Source organism: Oryctolagus cuniculus, chromosome 11 (assembly GCF_964237555.1).
Source record: "Oryctolagus cuniculus chromosome 11, mOryCun1.1, whole genome shotgun sequence".
Taxonomy (NCBI): domain Eukaryota; kingdom Metazoa; phylum Chordata; class Mammalia; order Lagomorpha; family Leporidae; genus Oryctolagus; species Oryctolagus cuniculus.
The window spans coordinates 90,756,378-90,774,382 of record NC_091442.1 but is presented as its reverse complement, the minus strand read 5'-3'; the positions used below and the strand labels follow the sequence as shown (position 1 = coordinate 90,774,382).

General features: G+C 35.4%; 1 protein-coding gene across 6 annotated transcripts in view; it reads left to right on the top strand.

The window, feature by feature from the left end:
• CEP290 (centrosomal protein 290) overlaps positions 1–18,005 on the top strand; it is a 91,108-nt gene that overhangs the window by 32,663 nt on the left and 40,440 nt on the right. For all 6 annotated transcript variants that reach the window (XM_070052680.1, XM_070052676.1, XM_070052679.1 and 3 more), the window contains 11 exons: positions 721–823; positions 918–1,148; positions 2,866–3,039; positions 4,575–4,686; positions 7,393–7,598; positions 8,594–8,745; positions 13,325–13,436; positions 14,023–14,478; positions 15,585–15,749; positions 16,800–16,907; positions 17,111–17,245. In XM_070052680.1, the coding sequence (XP_069908781.1) occupies positions 721–823; positions 918–1,148; positions 2,866–3,039; positions 4,575–4,686; positions 7,393–7,598; positions 8,594–8,745; positions 13,325–13,436; positions 14,023–14,478; positions 15,585–15,749; positions 16,800–16,907; positions 17,111–17,245 (1,954 nt within the window). The remainder of the gene's footprint in view (positions 1–720; positions 824–917; positions 1,149–2,865; positions 3,040–4,574; positions 4,687–7,392; positions 7,599–8,593; positions 8,746–13,324; positions 13,437–14,022; positions 14,479–15,584; positions 15,750–16,799; positions 16,908–17,110; positions 17,246–18,005) is intronic.

Below are 18,005 nucleotides of genomic sequence, written 5' to 3'. Positions count from 1 at the left end.
TGCTGCTTCTAAGCGAGTATACTCATAGGGACTCGGAATCAGAATTGCAGCTGGTGCTTGAACCCAGGCACTCCAATATTGAATGCAGGTTTCCTGATCAGTCTCTCACTCACTGTTGTCAAACACTCACCCCCTTTCCTATTTTCAGTAACATGTTTACAATACTTAGCTTCAGATGTATTTATAATTTTTTTTAGAGGATGAATCATGGATGGCTGAAAATAAATTGGTAAAATATCTGTTAGCTTGCATTTATTAAAAACAAATGAAATGATGAAAAATATAACTTCTTGTGTTTTCAGATACAGAAACTTTAAGAAATCTTTAAATTTTTTTAAAAATGTATTGATTTCATAGAATTATAGAGGAGAGACAGAAAGAGGGAGAGAGAGAGACAGGGAGACCTTCTGTCTGCTGGTTCACTCTCCAGATGGCCACAAGGTTGGGACCAGGCCAAAGCCAGGACCCAGGAGCTTCTTCCAGGTGTCCCATTGCTTTTTTCCAGGCCATTATAGGGAAGCTGGATAGGAAGTGGAGCAGCCAGGACTCGAACCAACACCCATATGGAATGCTGGCATTGCAGGCTACAGCTTTACCCTCTGTGCCACAACAGCAGCCCCACAAAAACTTTAAACTTTTGTAATCTAAAATTTTCTGTTGGTTAGGCATTTTATTAGATTTATTGTATTGGCATTTGCTTGGTTTTGTTTTGATTTTTAGTGAAAAGGAGACCTGGAAAACAGAATCTGAAGCAATTAAAGAGGAAAAGAGAAAACTCGAGGATCAAATCCAACAAGATGCTATAAAAGTAAAAGAATATAATGTGGGTATAGCACTTTCAACATTAATATCTACTGTACAAATTAAGATAGTTAGATTTAATAAGGATAATATCAATATTTTTTGTCTGTGTGTAGAATTTGCTCAGTGCTCTTCAAATGGATTCAGATGAAATGAAGAAAACACTTTCAGAAAATAGTAGAAGAATCACTGTCTTGCAAGTAAATGAAAAGTCACTCATAAGGCAGTATACAACCTTAGTAGAAATGGAACGACAACTTAGAAAAGAAAATGGCAAACAGAAGAATGAATTGATGTCAATGGAAGCTGAAGTTTGTGAAAAAATTGGATGTTTGCAAAGATTTAAGGTATATCTGATATTTATTTTGTTTTCAACAAAAAATTTTCAAATATGCAAAAGATATAGCATTATAAATACTCATCACAGATTAATAAATATAAATATTTAACTGAAATATAAATATTTCAGAGATCCTATCTCAGGTTTATTTGTGCAAACAGCACAGAAAGATACTAGCTCCATGTAGACAACAGCCCAGGGATCACACCAGGCCTTCTGTCCTTACATTGCCAGACAAAGCCTGTTACTCTGAAGCCTTCCTGGTGGACTGAGCACCTCTGGGAAGAGCCTGAACTGGAACTGGGGCTGTAGGTACCAGGTGCTTCCTGTACCTTGGTTTGAACCTGGGCCATGGGCTTGGTTTTGACCTCGGCCTTGGGCTTAGATTGAGCCTGGGTCTTTGCCTTTATTTGAGTTTGGGTCAAGGCCTTGACGGAGCCCTGATCTTAGCTTTAATTGGAGGCTCAGTCTAGGCCTTTACTTTGATCTTTGACTGGAACAGCCAAAGACCCTTGGCAATTCTGGCACAAGGATGCTTCCCAAGTTTGGGGTGGGGGATGTAAGCACATCAATCAAGCTTGCAGATGACACTCTTTGGGATCATGGCCTTAACTTCCTTAGGCTTGACAAGAGTCTTGATAACTTCGGCACATACACTCATTATCTTGGTGTTGCTGGCCTGTATCTTCTTCAGGCTCATCTTATACTGTTGGCAAAACACATGTTCCTCAGGAACCTAGGTTCCACCTCCATAAAAGATTTTTATCTTTGTGATTGTGATTTTTTGATGCTATTTCTGTGCCATTTTTGAGACTGGTTGTGTGTGGTGTGATTCTTGTACTTGGCCTTGTCTACACTACCACCTATTAACTATTGCTATAGCCAGTAGTTAGTATTTATTAACATGTTGCCATGATTGCTTCTTTTATTTTTTGTAGTAATATTTAAATTGTGGACATTTTTCCTCTAAATATTTTACAAATAAATAATACCTTTTTAAAATTTACATACTAACAATAACTTTATTAAGCATAATAAAATTGATAATTCCCTAACGGCCAAACTATATTCATCATTCCTAAGTTGTTCCAGGTTCCATTAAAGCATCATGCATTTATTGAATTTGGATTTTACATGTCATAAATCATTTTAATCTAGAATCCCCCTTTTACTCTGAACATTTTTGAAGATTAATCTGACATAATTTGTGCCATTTTACTTTTTCCTCTATCCTTTGTATTTACTAAAAGTTAACTCTGAAGCCTTGGTTAGATTCTGGGTGAACATTTTGGAAAAAATACTTAGTAAGCAATGTGCTATACTTTATATAGCATCACTTCAAGAGATGGAACATTGCATTAGATTACTATTTTAAATGGAGGACAAACATTCTTTCATTATTAAGGGACTTAATAACTGATAATTTGATAATATTATGTAAATGACTAATTCTTCAAACATCCTCCTAATGGTTTTAGCATCCACTGATGATTGTTGCCTGACTCAAGTTTTTCATTAGGAATTGCAAAATCTTTATACTTATTAACAGTATTCCGAAGCCAGGAGCCATATGGGATGCCATCTCCGCAGGTGGAGGATTAACCTAGTGTGCCACGACGCTGGCCCCTCAGCTGCATTATCTTGTTTTAGGCTTCTCAGAAATGGCTAGTGCTTCACCTGAAAAAAATACGCCAGTGTAATTCAGTGTATCCTTATTCACATAGGAAATGGCCATTTTCAAGATTGCAGCTCTCCAAAAAGTTATAGACAACAGTGTTGCTTTATCTGAACTAGAATTGGCCAATAAACAATACAATGAACTGACTGCTAAGTACAGGGACATCTTACAAAAGGATAATATGCTCGTTCAAAGAACAAATAACTTGGAACACCTAGAGGTAAGTTTGTGTAATTGCTGACCCTTGGAATGTTAGTAATTTTTCTTCAGTGATTATGTGGGAAGATTTTTACAGATTTTAATTGATTAAAGTTTGCCTCTGTTTATGTAAATTTAACAGGTATAATTTATGATTATATTTCTAAAACATTTTGGTTTTGAATATCAATATGATAAAGTCTGTTCATCATTTCAGAATAGGATGACTTCATCTAGGTCATCCTCCTAACCTACTTGCATAATTTAACTGAGTCAGATCTCTTTTTTTTTTTAAAGATAAATATGAATGGTTTGATTTCATAGATGAAGAAATTATTTTGCCTTTTTTAAATTAGTTATTTTATTTGCAAAACAGAGGTACAGAGAGAAGGAGGAGGGATTTTCCATTCGCTGGTTCACTTCTCAATTGCAACAGCCAGGTTTCCACTAGACTGAAGCCAGTAGCCTGGAACTCCATCTGGATCTCCCACATTTGGGTAATCTTCCACTGCTTTCCTGGCACATTAGCAGGAAGCTAGATTGGAAGTGGCTCAGCTGGGATTTGAGCCGACACCCATTTGGGATGCTGGTGTCACAGGAGCTAGCTTAACCTGCTGTGCCATAAGACTGACCCCTCAAATCTTCTTCAACCAAGTTCTTAAAGTAAAAGCATGGAACACATAAGCCCCATAAGTTCCCATCTTTTCTTTTTGTGGAGATAGAAGAGTAAAGTATTCTAAGTTTCATTCATTCTGTGAATATGCCTCTCTTACATATAGTTCTGTTATAGCCACTGGACCCTCTCATGTCTTCTAATCCTCCAGACTCATTCTTGCTTTATAGCATCTGAGTTTACCAAAGCATACTCTTCTCCCTGTATGATTTCCTGTCAAGATTAGCTTCTTCTCATTTCTTAGGTGTCAACTTAAGTCCACCTTTTTGGTGGTGAAGACCTTCTTCAACTACTTTGTCTAAATATACTTCCTTTTATTAATCTCTGCCTCAGGGACAGGTACCCTGTTTTTTTGCTTCTGAATCTTGACATTTTAATGGATTGTTTGTTTATCTATTTCTTATATGCTGCCTTGCAAGCACTCTTTACCTCTTTTCACACACATGTGCACACAGATACTACATGATGAGGTTTAGGCAGGACAGAATTTTGTCTGTCTTTCCACCATAAACATCCCACACCTGTCACTGATGACATGCTAGGGATATTCAACAGTGTTTGTGTGAATGATGGAGGTAAGCACTGGTCTGTGAAGGTTGTGAAATTCTTGAATATTCCAGTTTGACCAAAATGAACCTACAGTTTCATTGGCAGGAGCTGAACTCAGAAATTTAGGGCCACATATTAGATACATAGGACTTAATTGCTTAAAAATAATTTATATTATATATTTATTTATGTACTTTATGAAGAGGGTTCTAATTTTGTAGAATGCTAGATTGTGAGATTTAAGAGATACTTCATAAAGTTAAGATAATGTAATTTTTTGCATTATTGGTTTAAATTACAATGTAGTTTCTCAGTGATGTTTCTCTTTTATTCAGTGTGAAAACGCATCTTTAAAAGAACAAATGGAGTCTCTAAATAAAGAACTGGAGATTACCAAGGAAAAACTTCACACTATTGAACAAGCCTGGGAACAAGAAACTAAATTAAGTAGGTCTTAGGACTCTAATAATATTAAAATGATTAGGATCTAATAATGAATATTCTTCATTTGAAGTTCTATTTGTAAACCAGATGAAAAGGAAGTATTGATTGAAAAAATGAACTCCCAGCCTAATAGTTGACAAGAATTTGTTGAATAATATCCTGTACTAATCCCTGCCAAAATTTGGTTTTCAGTTCTTAAACTTGAATGTTTATTTCAAAATACTTACATTCTAATAATAGTAATATGAGTTCTTTCATGGATTATAAAGTTATACTAGTTATGTATCATTAAATATATTTTTAAAAAATATTTATTTATGTATTTGAAAGTCAGAGTTACACAGAGAGAGGAGAGGCAGAGAGAGAGAGAGAGGTCTTCCATCCGCTGGTTCACTCCCGAATTGGCTGCAATGGCTGAGCTGTACCCATCCAAAGCCAGGAGCCAGGAGTTTCTTCTGGGTCTCCCATGCGGATGCAGGGGCCCAAGAACTTGAGCCATCTTGTACTGCTTTCCCAGGCCATAGCAGAGAGCTGGATTGGAAGTGGAGCAGCCAAGACTAGAACCGGTGTCCATATGGAATTCCGGCACTGCAGGTGGTGGCTTTATCTGCTATACCACAGTACCAACCTGTTAAATATTTTTATTTTAAAATATTACCATAATACATCACACTAAATTTGAAAGGTATTTGTATTGCCCATAATTCTACTACTACATTATATTTTTCATGTATAAGCTTACATATTTTATTCACCTCAAAATATAGTATATATATTTTTATTTTCTGTTTTTATTTAGTAGATATCAAAATATTACCCTGCTTTTTAAATCATACTTCTAAATGTAAATATTCAGGCAATATCCTACTGTGAATGATTAGGATTCCATCACTTGCTTTTCTTAGTTTCTCTGTTTACAGTGCTATAATGAACATCTTCATGTATATCTAATAGAGATAGTACTGTCTCAGGAAGTATTAAAACTTTTAGGCTCCGGCTAGGGTTTTCCACATTAATTTTTAAATGAATATCTAGTTTATGGCATCCAGTAATTTTATCTGATAGGATTGTACTTTACAGCTGCTCTGGATGAGGCCTTTTTGTTTGTTTCCTGGACCTTTGAGATCTAACGCTCTTCAAGATTTCCCCCTTACTAACAGTAATAAGTGCATAATTTTAAGACATCTTAATTTCTTCCCGAAGTGGCTTTATATCACTGCAGGTTAAGAGCTTTTCCTTATTTCCTGTTGCCTTTATATATTTGTTTATGTGTCAGTTCATTAGCGTTTTTTCATCCAGGAATTTGTTGATGGTAGCCTGTTGTGCTCATCTCTGTTTAAGAAAACTCCCAACCTGACAAAATCAGATGGCTAATTTGCTTCAGCCCCTCTGGCATGCTTCAATTCTTTTTCAGAGTTTAGCACAATACAGAATAGAGAATGGGTTTTAGTTGTTTATATGTAAAAAGTTTGTGGGAAAATAGAACCAAAAGAAAAGTTTGTTTTGGTACACAAATTTTTGAAATCCATAAATAGTATTTTTATTTTTAAAAATATAAAAATATACTTATTTTCATTTCTGTGAAAGGTAGAGAGACAGAGACAGACAGATCTTCATCTGCTGGTTTACTCCCCTAATGCCTCAACTGCCAGGACTAGGCCAGGCCAAAGCTGGGTCTCCCACTGGGTAACAGAGACCCAATTATTTGAGCTATCACCTGCTACCTTCCGAACTGCACATTAGCAGGAAACTGGAATTATAAGTGGATGTAGGCCTTGAACTCAGACACTCCAGTATGAGATGTGGACCTCTCAAACAATGCCTTAACCACTCCCTCAAATGCCTGCCCTGTGAATAGTATTTTCATAATATACATTTCTTTTAAATTTTTGGTGACCTCCTCATATGCATGGATTTCAAAAATAAACATGTTTTAATTTCACCATTTTAATTGTGTCTGTAAAAGACAAGACACTACCATATTTTGCTTTTTTTCTGGAATATGCCTGGTATGCAAATCAAAAGTGTAAGCTTTTTCCCTCCTCTCAAAAAAAGAGTAAGTAATGGCGTTCTTTGTGTTATTTTTTCTAGTAAATCAGGGCTTTTGGTTCCTTTTTTTTTATTTAACAACAGATTTTTTTTTATTCAACGATGAGCCAAAAAACTAATATGAATAACATTAGGGTATAACAACTAGTAAAAATATGAAATATTTGATATTAAATGTATATAAAGTTCAAATAGTGCCCATGATTTGGAATCACACTTGATAAAATGTCTCAAACAGTGCTGGATTTTATTTATTTATTTTTTTACAGCTTGGCTTTGTGAGACTTTACAAAGCAAGTCAATGCACTTAAATTCACAAGGTAGTGTTGCTTTATTGAGTTGCTCCTCATACAGTTCATCACCTCTCAGTAAAATGTATTTATTTACCATTTTTTAATTTCTCTATTGTGACACCTCCACACCACTAGGAATAGTTTTTCGTTATCATTTGATTGATGGGATCCTAAGACCTACTTAACGTAAGTTCCAGGGAGAGTAAATGGGATAGACATCAGATAGGCAGGAAATTACAGAGCTGAGAGGATTTAATCCAGGTCTGTCATTCAACTCTATTGCTTCCATATATACAACATCTAAAATATCTGAGATACAATTTTATTATAAACAATATAAGATTAACTGAAATATTATTGCATGTAGGAAATGAATCTAACATGGACAAAGCAAAAAAATCAATAACCAACAGTGAAATTGTTTCTATTTCAAAAAAAATCACTATGTTGGAGATGAAGGAGTTAAATGAGAGGCAGCGGGCTGAACACTGTCAAAAAATGTATGAACACTTAAGGACTTCATTGAAACAAATGGAAGAACGTAATTTTGAATTGGAAACCAAATTTTCTGAGGTTTGATATTATTTTTAAAGTATAATTGGAGAGTAAAAGATTGTCTTGGTAGACATTGTATTATTGTTAAAAGATTTGTTTGTATCTTTGAAATTGAATATTAATATAGTGTTTGTGTTTCATGTAATGATAAATAAGAGTTACTTTAAAATCTGAATTGTTTAAAACTAAAGCAGGTTATTTCTGTGAGTGAGTTCTTGTTTACTAGCATGTTACATTATTAGGTTTCTTAAAAAGATTTATTGATTTATTTGACAGACAGAGTTACAGACATAGGAAGAGAGAGGGAGGTGGGGGGGGGAGAGGTAGAGAAAGAGAGAGAGAGAGAGATCCAGAGAGATCCTTCATCTTCTAGTTCATTCCCCAAATAGCCACAATCTGTTTTGAGCCAGGCCAAAGTCAGCAGCCAGGAGCTTCATTCAAGTCTCCCACCTGGGTGCAGGGCCCCAAGTATTTGACCCATCCTCCACTGCTTTCCCAGGCAGATGTTATTTACATAATGATAGAATTGCCTTCTGCTCTGTATTTAACAACTATTCTTTCATTGCCTATTACTTATCAGACCATGTTTGAGGCCTGGGACTACAGCAAGAAACAAAAGAGACAGTTCCTCTGCTTTCAGAGGCTACAATACTAATAGGAAGTTTTAGATTTTTTTTTTGAATGTGATCAGAATCTTTAAGCTGCTTGACAATAAATATAGTCGGCAAGTATTCAATAATTTATGATTAAACAGCTCTTACAATGTTTGCTTATCTTGGAATTATGAGATAATAAGTTCCCTAATTTAAATGGCTTTTGATCAATGGACTATATAGCCAGACTTTCCATAATTTGTTCCTCTTTCCTGTCATATCTTCTTTAATCTGTTAACACTTCATACCTTGATCTGGATTAAGGCAAAGTAAAGAGGATCACAGTATTTGAAAACTAAATTTTCAGGAAAACTTCACCAAAACTGATGTATTTGAACTATTTTTGTTACTTTTTCTTAGCTTACCAAAATCAACTTAGATGCACAGAAGGTGGAACAGATGTTAAGAGATGAATTAGCTGACAGTGTGAGCAAGGCAGTAAGTGATGCTGATAGACAACGGATTCTAGAGTTAGAGAAGAACGAAATGGAACTAAAAGTTGAAGTGTCAAAGTAAGTGCTTATAACATTTTAGACACGTGATTAGATGTTTTAATTTGTTTTTAAGAAAATTATAAACATGCAGTATATTCTTAGTGGAATTTGATACTGATTTCTTTTTGTGAGAAAAAGTTTAATAATATTGCCAGTGTTGATTTTTAACAGGGTTAAATTATAATTTTGAAGAGGAAATTACCTCTGAAAATTGGCATTTTTTAGAGTTGAGGAATAAGTACTGCTTTTGGAACCAAGACCTTAATGAGGTCTGCTTCTTCATACTTATTTTGGAGGAGGGGAGAAGTGAGAGGGAGGGAGCAGGAATGATTATTTAATGTCTTTAAACTTAGATTTCTTCACTGTAATAAGGGACTAATAGTAACTCTGCTGATTCATAAAGTTGCTGTAAAAATATAATGAAAAATTCAGATTTCTATTTAATTTACGTTCATTTGTCATCTACTGTGTACCAGGCACTGTGCAAGGTATTAAACATGTATTAACTTGTATAATTATATTTAATAGCCCTGAGGTAGTTTTTATTTTACTTGAGGAAACAGGCCCAGCTAATTTAGGATACAAAATATACATCGGGAGTAAATGTGTGAAGGGTAGAGACCGTGTCCTCCTTCTCTTTTGTATTAGATGCTACTTTAGTAGAAAAGGTTGTCAAGCTCAAGTAATTAGTAAGGATATGTTTATGGTTTCATCATTAAGTAAAAGTCATTCTCATAAAGCTGAGTTCCAAGTATCCTTTACTGGAATGCCTAATGTATCTACCACCCTCACACCCCATCTTCCCCTACTTCTGTAAGACTCCTCTCATGTGATTGTCTCTGTGTTCCTGGGAACATTTGTCCAGGCTGTGTAATCCAGAACTGCATCCTTCAGAAAGATCGTGACATCCTAATGTGTGCAACTCAGCAAAATTCAGGTCATCCTTCCATTTTCTTTAGTGTGCACTCATAGGGAAAGTGCTCCCTGAATTCCCTTCTCTCCTTCCACCTAGAAGTTAGGAACTCTCTCTTTTAGGTCTTATGGTGTCTTGAATATCTCCCTAGTACAACCCATATATCTTTATTTGTATGTCCATTTACCTTCTAAAGTATGAATATTTTAATACAGGAACTTTCTTTAAAAAAATTAAAAGCCATTCTTTGGAGCTTGATGGTCCTTTTGGGGGTATCAGTCATTGCCAGCCTTTTTTGCTATGGATCTCATCTTTTCTCATGGATCTCATCTTTTGAAATAAGCTATAATTATTCATTTTATCATATTTAATAATTAAAACATTACTGGCAGTAGGGGTTTCTGATTAATATGAAGAAGTTTGGTTTATCTGTCACACTGAGCTAAAATTAGTCTAGTGCAAAGCAAAGCAACTTTTACTTTGCCTCTAATATTTATCATACTTGTCATAAGAGAAGTTGAAGCATTATTGCCATTAAGCTCTGCTTGTTTTATTTTAATGTTCTGAAATACATACTTTCTTTTCAGATGTCAGATATCTTGTAAATTAAAATAAAGCAAAGCGTACATTAACCCTCTAGGAAACAGGGATTTCAAGTTTCTGTATTCTTAAGTGTGTGGTAGTATCAGATAAAAACTTAAAAACAAAAATACCTTATACGGGCATCTCCCAAATCAAGCCAATATGAAAAAGGTGGGGGAACAGGTGTTGTTTGTCCACTTACATTTGGAAGATACAATGCGAAGATTCTTCAAAACATTCATGGAAAAATAGAACTAGGAATAGAGCTTCTTTTAATAGAAAAGTGATTTTGAAATCCACACGTAGTTTTTGATAACATGCATTTTCCATTTTTTGCATAAAAATAATCTCATAACTTTGATTCTGTTGCACCTGAGCTACTTGAAATACCTTGGTATATGAAGTACAATTTGAGATTATTATTTACAATATAATTCCTGAGAACATTTTTTCCTAGAAACCTTTTATTTAAGGTATACAAACTTCACACATTTCATAAATATAACTTTAAGAACAGCGATTCTTCCCACTGTATCCACCCTCTCACCCCCGCTCCCATCCTTTTTCCTCCTCTCTCTCTTATTCTCATTCTTATTTTTTACTAAAATAATTTTCTTTTTTTTTTTTTTTTTTTTGACAGGCAGAGTGGACAGTGAGAGGGAGAGACAGAGAGAAAGGTCTTCCTTTGCCGTTGGTTCACCCTCCAATGGCCGCCGCGGCCAGCGCGCTGCGGCCGGAGCACCGCGCTGATCCGATGGCAGGAGCCAGGAGCCAGGTGCTTTTCCTGGTCTCCCATGGGGTGCAGGGCCAAGCACCCGGGCCATCCTCCACTGCACTCCCTGGCCACAGCAGAGAGCTGGCCTGGAAGAGGGGCAACCGGGACAGAATCCGGCGCCCCGACCGGGACTAGAACCTGGTGTGCCGGCGCCGCTAGGCGGAGGATTAGCCTAGTGAGCCACGGCGCCGGCCTAAAATAATTTTCAATTAACTTTATACACAGAAGGTTAACTCTATGATAAGTAAAGATTTCAACAAATAGTATGAAAAAAAAAAAAACTGTTCTTCAACAGTTTTTCGATTTCATCTATGACCCACTGTTCATTCAGGAGCATGTAGTCCAGTCTCCATGTTTGCATATGTTTTAGAGATTCTTGAGTTGTTGATTTCCAGCTTCATTCCATTATGGTCAGAGAAGATGCATGGTATGATTTCAATTTTTTTGAATTTGCTGAGACTTGCTTTATGGCCTGGTCTGTGGTTTATCCTGGAGAAAGTTCCATGCACTGGTGAGAGGAATGTGTTTTCTGCAACTGTAGGAGGAAAAGTTCTGTAGATAGCCATTGGGTCCATTAGATCTATAGTGTTGATTAATTCTGTTGATTCCTTGCTGATTTTCTGTCCATGATAAAAATGGGGTATTGAAATCTCTGATTACCATTGAATGGGAGTCTATGTCTCCCTTTAGATCCATCAACATTACTTTTGAATGGCCAGGTGTCCTGTAATTAGGTGCATATACATTTATTATAGTCACATCTTCCTATTGAATCAATCCCTTAATCATTTCCCAGCTCCCTTCTTTGTCTCTTTTAACAGTTTTTGTGTTAAAATCTATTTTGTCTGATACTAAGATGGCTGCACCAGCTCTTTTGATTTCTGTTAGCATAGAATACCTTCCATCCTTTCACTTTCAGTCTGCTTGTATTATTTTTGGTGAGATGTGTTTTTTATAGGCACCCTTTAGATGCCTTTTTTTTTTCCATCCAGCCAGTCTATCTTTTAACTGGAGAGTTGAGGCCATTTACATTCAAGATGACTATTGATAAGTAATGACTTGGTCCTGCCACTTTTCCATAAATATTGTTTACTTTGGATTTCCTTTGTACCTTTACTGGGAGATTTTCTGCCTTTACCTTCTTTCATAGTGATGACCATGTTCTTTGTTTCTTTGTGTAGCACATCCTTAAGTCTGGATGAGTGTCAACAAATTCTTTCAATTTCTGTTTGTTATAGAAGGTCTTTATTTCACCTTCATTCAGTTTGCTCAGCTCTGTTGGCCTAGTCTCATGCTCACCTCTTCTCCAGGGAGACCTGAGTGCTAGCCCCAGTGGGTACAACATTCTCCTGTGCTGCCACAAGAACCACACAAAGAATCTGTGCAGTCCTTGGTGTGAGCATAGATCCTGCAGCAATGACCCTCACCAAGGAATTAGGGAGCCCTGAGCATATGGAGCCACCTACAGTGACTGCCCAAATACACTGCCACTCCCTGCACCCTCCCACCCAGCCAGTGTTTCCACAGTCCCAGTAAACAAGGCTCCCACAGTCATGAGCACCCAGTCCCCTGTCAGTTCTGCCAGCCAGCCTCAGACAGCTCCTCTCGGCTGGTTGCTGGGTGCACAGGCACAAACTGGCACAGCTGTTATGTATGTCCAAAATGGCACCTGTCAGCTCTCAGTAGTCATGAGACACTGGTGCTGGGTGGTTGGGAAAAGAAAAGCATGCCCCCTTTTTTTTCCTCTAGGTTGACAGGTATACTGACCCCTACAGGGCTCAAAGCCAGACTCATGCCAGACATTTAGAGCAGCTTTACCACCAGTGCCTTGGGCTGCAGCAGTCTGGTTTTACCTCACTCTTCAAAGCTGGTGGTGAAGCCCTTGGCTGCTTGGGTCCTGAATTGTGTGTATCCACACCTTCCACATACATCTACATTGACCTCCTAATTTGTATGTAGTTTCCTCTGCTGTTTTCTCCCTAACTCTTCCCTAAGACTGCACTCTCTCCCTGTCTATCTTCCTCTGGACTAGAGCAGTAAGCTCCCTCCCTGTTCCGCCAATTTGGTGCCTCTCTGAGAACATTTAATATGATACTGTGTTCCATAGTTTCAAGAGGGAGAGATGTAGGAAATGAAGTGCCTGTTAATCTCTCATGGAATTATCTTTCCTGAAACAGTTCAGAAAACCCTGAGTTGTTTGTATTTTATATAAAGAAGGGATGCTGGAAACCAATGGCCTTCCTAGAAAAGAGTATAGGAATTTGGATTTTTGGTGCTACCTAGAAAATGACGTCACTCATTCCTGAAATATCTTACTACTTTTTTAGATTAAGAGAGATTTCTGATATTGCCAGAAGGCAAGTTGAAATTCTGAATATACAACAACAGTCCAGGGAAAAGGAAGTGGATTCTCTCAGAATGCAACTAGTAGACTATCAGGTATGTGCAGTATGGTCTCTTCTGTGTAGAATCAGCTTTTTTTGATAAATTTACATGAGATATTGGTATGATAGTATAGATTTAGTCAGAAGATATGCCAAATAAAGGCTTTTGTTTTGTTAGTTGAAACCTAACTCTTTTATTTGAAATACCATTCATAATCCAGAAAAGCATTTATTGCTTACAAATGTGCCATCCTTACTGGTGATGAATCAAGATCCTAAGGAGGAGTAGCTAGTAAATCTTTAATAACAGTATTTTGTCTTGTATTTATATGTAGCTTTTCACATAATCTGACATTAAAAAATATACACACATCACCTGCATCAGTATTATACCAGTAAGATTATTTACATGCAGAAGTTTCAAAAAAGTAATAAATCAACTGTTATTTTGTAAGAGTTAGATTTTAAGTATTTTTTCTCTTATGATTCTTTGGTAAAATTTCTATAAAAGAGAAGTTGGTTTTTTGAACATCTCATGTACCATACTGTTAACAGCTTATTTAGTAAAGTTTTATTTTAAATCTGTAAGTTCCATTGGACAAATTTGAAACATACTACAAATATGTATTTTTTATTATTAGGCACAATCTGATGAAAAAGCACTAATTGCCAAGTTGCACCAAAGTATTGTTTCTCTTCAAATTAGTGAGGCTACTGCTCTTGGTAAGTTGGAGTCAGTTACATCTAAATTGCAGAAGATGCAGGCCTACAATTTGCGGTTGGAGCAGAAACTTGATGAAAAAGAACAGGCTCTCTATTATGCCCGTTTGGAGGGGAGAAACAGAGCAAAACATCTGCGCCAAACTATTCAGTCCCTGCGACGCCAGTTTAGTGGAGCTTTACCATTGGCACAACAGGAAAAGTTCTCTAAAACAATGATTCAACTACAAAATGACAAACTTAAGATAATGCAAGAGATGAAGAATTCTCAACAAGAACGTAGAAATATGGAGAACAAAACACTGGAGATGGAATTAAAGTTAAAGGGTCTAGAAGAATTAATAAGCACTTTAAAGGATGCCAGGGGAGCCCAAAAGGTAAACATTGATTTTTCAAATTTCCAAAAGAGTTGAATAATAATTTTAAGTTCTTAATATGTGCCTATATGAAAATACTCCAAAATATATAATAAAAATTCCAACTGTAGCACATTAATCTAGATTTTGCATATTAGGAGTTTAGGATAATTGAATATTGTTCATAAAAATAAAGTGAGACTTTTCTAAGCAAGAATTTTAGTAGAAACCTTTAGTTCATATAATTGCAAAGAAATTTAAGCATTGTAGAAAAGTTCATATAAATTAATTAAATATTGATTATAATATTGAATGTTTTATGTGGTTATCAGTTTCTGTTTTTCATAATTATTTAAAATTGTATACTATAGTAGGTCTGTATTTTTTGTTATTGTTAATTTTTTTTAAGATTTTTTTTATGTATATGAAAGGCAGAGTTTGCAGAAAGAGAAGAAAAGACAGAGAGAGAGATATTCCATCTGCTGGTTCACTTCCCAAATGGCCTTAACGGCCACATCTGGGCTAGTCTAAGTCAGGAACCAGGAGCTTCTTCTGGGCCTACCACATGAGTGGTAGGGGCCTAAGTATTTGCTTTCCCAGGCACATTATCAGGGACTAGATCAGAAGTGGAGCAGCCGGGGTTCAGACCAGTGGGGATGCCAGAATCTCAGGCAGCAGATTTACCTGTTTTGCCACAACACTGGCCTATATTTTTAAATTTGATTTAACTTTTACCCCTACAGGCAGGAATTAAGTTTAAAATAATTGTCTTGCAGCTGAATGCTGTTCTATAAGCTATAAACATTTACGATTTCCATTTTTGAATGTAATACCATTATTTCTGCTATATGCTTACCATAAGTGATCAATTAATATAGTGAATGAATAACTCAAAGTGAATGTTGGTAGTATTCATTCCACCATAATTGAAAGAATGCTTAATGTAATTTTCCACATATTCTTGGGAGAGTCTATAGAAATCATAAATAAACTGCAATGTAGCTCAATCAAGGATGACTTTATATCATGTTTTATTACAGAATGTCCATTAATTTCAATTGAAATTATGATTTATTGAAGAATATTTATATAAAATTTACATTTATATCTTAACTTATAAACATTAGGTAATTAATTGGCATATGAAAATAGAAGAACTTCGTCTTCAAGAACTTAAGCTAAATCGAGAGTTAGTCAAGGATAAAGAAGAAATAAAATACTTGAATAATATAATATCTGAATATGAACAAACAATCAGCAGTTTGGAGGAAGAAATCGTGCAGCAGAACAAGGTTTTATTTAATTTACTTTACTGGGTTTTTTTTGCTAAAATTTTATACATAAGAACATTGCATGAATGACTAGCTTATTCTCCCAGTTGAATGTATCACTGATTAGTAATAGATTATAAAATAATCTGTTTTAAAAATGCACATCTGTATAGTTGTCATAACAGTAGTTTTCAACTAAAATGGAGCAATTCATAAGTGAACTTATTTGGAAAGTTAATTTTCAAATTGATACTTGTTATTTGAGTTTTCACAATTGCAAGTTTAACTCACTGATGGAGAAGAAGGTATTGTGGTATAGAGTAAAGCATGTTTTTTTAGAGACAGACCAGATTCATCAAGCACATGCTTGCTTTATAGATTTGTTGTTCCCTTGCTTTGAATGTTCTTACCCAGATGCCTGTGGTGTTTGTGCTTCTACTGCCTTCAGATCTGACCTTAAGTATCTTACCTTCTCAGTGCAGCCTCTGGGGCTCTATCAGGTGCACTTTATCACTCACCTCCTTAGATAACAACAAACTTGTGTTACAAACTCCTGTTGAGTTTCCCTAATAAAGATTACTTCTATTCATTTTTCTTCTTGGCACTTATTATATATATCACCTGCTTATCATTGTCTCTCTTCCCCTCACCAGAATCTAAGTTCTGTGGTGAAAAGGACTTGGTTTTTTTCATTGCCGTGTGTGTATTGCCTAGAATAGTCCTTAGCATACAATTTGCTTATTTGTCACTAGTTATCTTTTGGAGGGATGAATGAATGGGTGAACAGATTGAAATCCTGAATTCATACTTGCCTATTTCTATTATCGCAGGCAAGTTACTTCACTTCTCTGAGTTTGTATCCTTTTCCATAAAATGAGAATGATATCAGTGACTATAAAATGTTGTTGTGAGGATGAAATAAGAATATGTATGTAAAATTCCTTGGAGTTTGTGTGTGTGTGTGTGTGTGTGTGTGTGAGAGAGAGAGAGAGAGAGAGAGAGAGAGAGAAAGAGTGAATATGCGAGAGACATGCACACACACACACAAACATACAAACTGTACTTTTTCAGTTTCATGAAGAAAGACAAATGGCCTGGGATCAAAGAGAAGTTGAACTGGAACGTCAATTAGACATTTTTGACCATCAGCAAAATGAAATACTCAATGCAGCACAAAAGGTATAAATGATTAATGCTGTTTCCTACTCTGTAGCCTGGTCTAAGGAGTATTAACTGAAATATTTTCTAAATCAGATGAAATTTTAATTGATGTCATCTTTTTATATTTAAAATATAAGTCAAGTTTAATGTATATTTTACTGTATAGTTGTAAGAATATTGTTATTAAAAATCTTTTTTAAAAATATTATTTTTCCTAATAGTTTGAAGCAGCTACAGGATCGATGCCAGACCCCAGTCTGCCCCTTCCAAATCAATTGGAGATTGCTCTAAGAAAAATTAAGGAGAATGTTCGGATAATTCTAGAAACACAGGCAACATGCAAATCACTAGAAGAGGTAATTATAAGAATTTGCATTTTGATTAGTGTATTATTGGGTATGCTTGTTGACTTTTCTAATTAATATTTATTAATACTAATGATAAGGCATAGAAAATTGAATCTGTTTCTAATTCTACTGTTTTACTTTTCTACTATTAAGTTTCTAATAGCTGACAGTGGACACCAGATATAGTTAATTTGAATTCACTACTCATTTAATTACTACTTGTTATTTTGGGGCATATGTTCAGTAACAATGAGAATAAAAGGAAGCAAAATGAACATTTGATTTTTAGCTTTATGAGCTGTATATTACCTTCTGCTAGATGATCTTTTCATCCTTATTTTAAGTTTTCTTTTGAAGTGTGTATTGCATTCTCTATGGATGAATTTTCAGTTCATTCATTTCTATGAGGGATATAAGGATTGAAAGTAAAGTAGAAATTACTTGATATTTTAATCTAGGTCTTGAATTTGATTAGTAAATGATCAAATATGTCTTTATTAAACTATTCATAAAATAATATAAACTGAGTGTTTCGTTTTAGTTTCTATCTAAACATGCTAGTTATAAAAACATTTTAAAGCAATCTTTCAAGTGTATTGTACATTTTAATAAATTCAGAAAACTTAGTTTTTCTTCAATAATTATCAGACTTGTCATGTATGTGAATTATTGCTGAGTTCCTTGATTTCAAATGTCTGTCTTAATCATACTGAAAAGTAAAACTTTTTTCTGCTTCATTTTAACTAGATTTCATAGTAGTGATTCATGG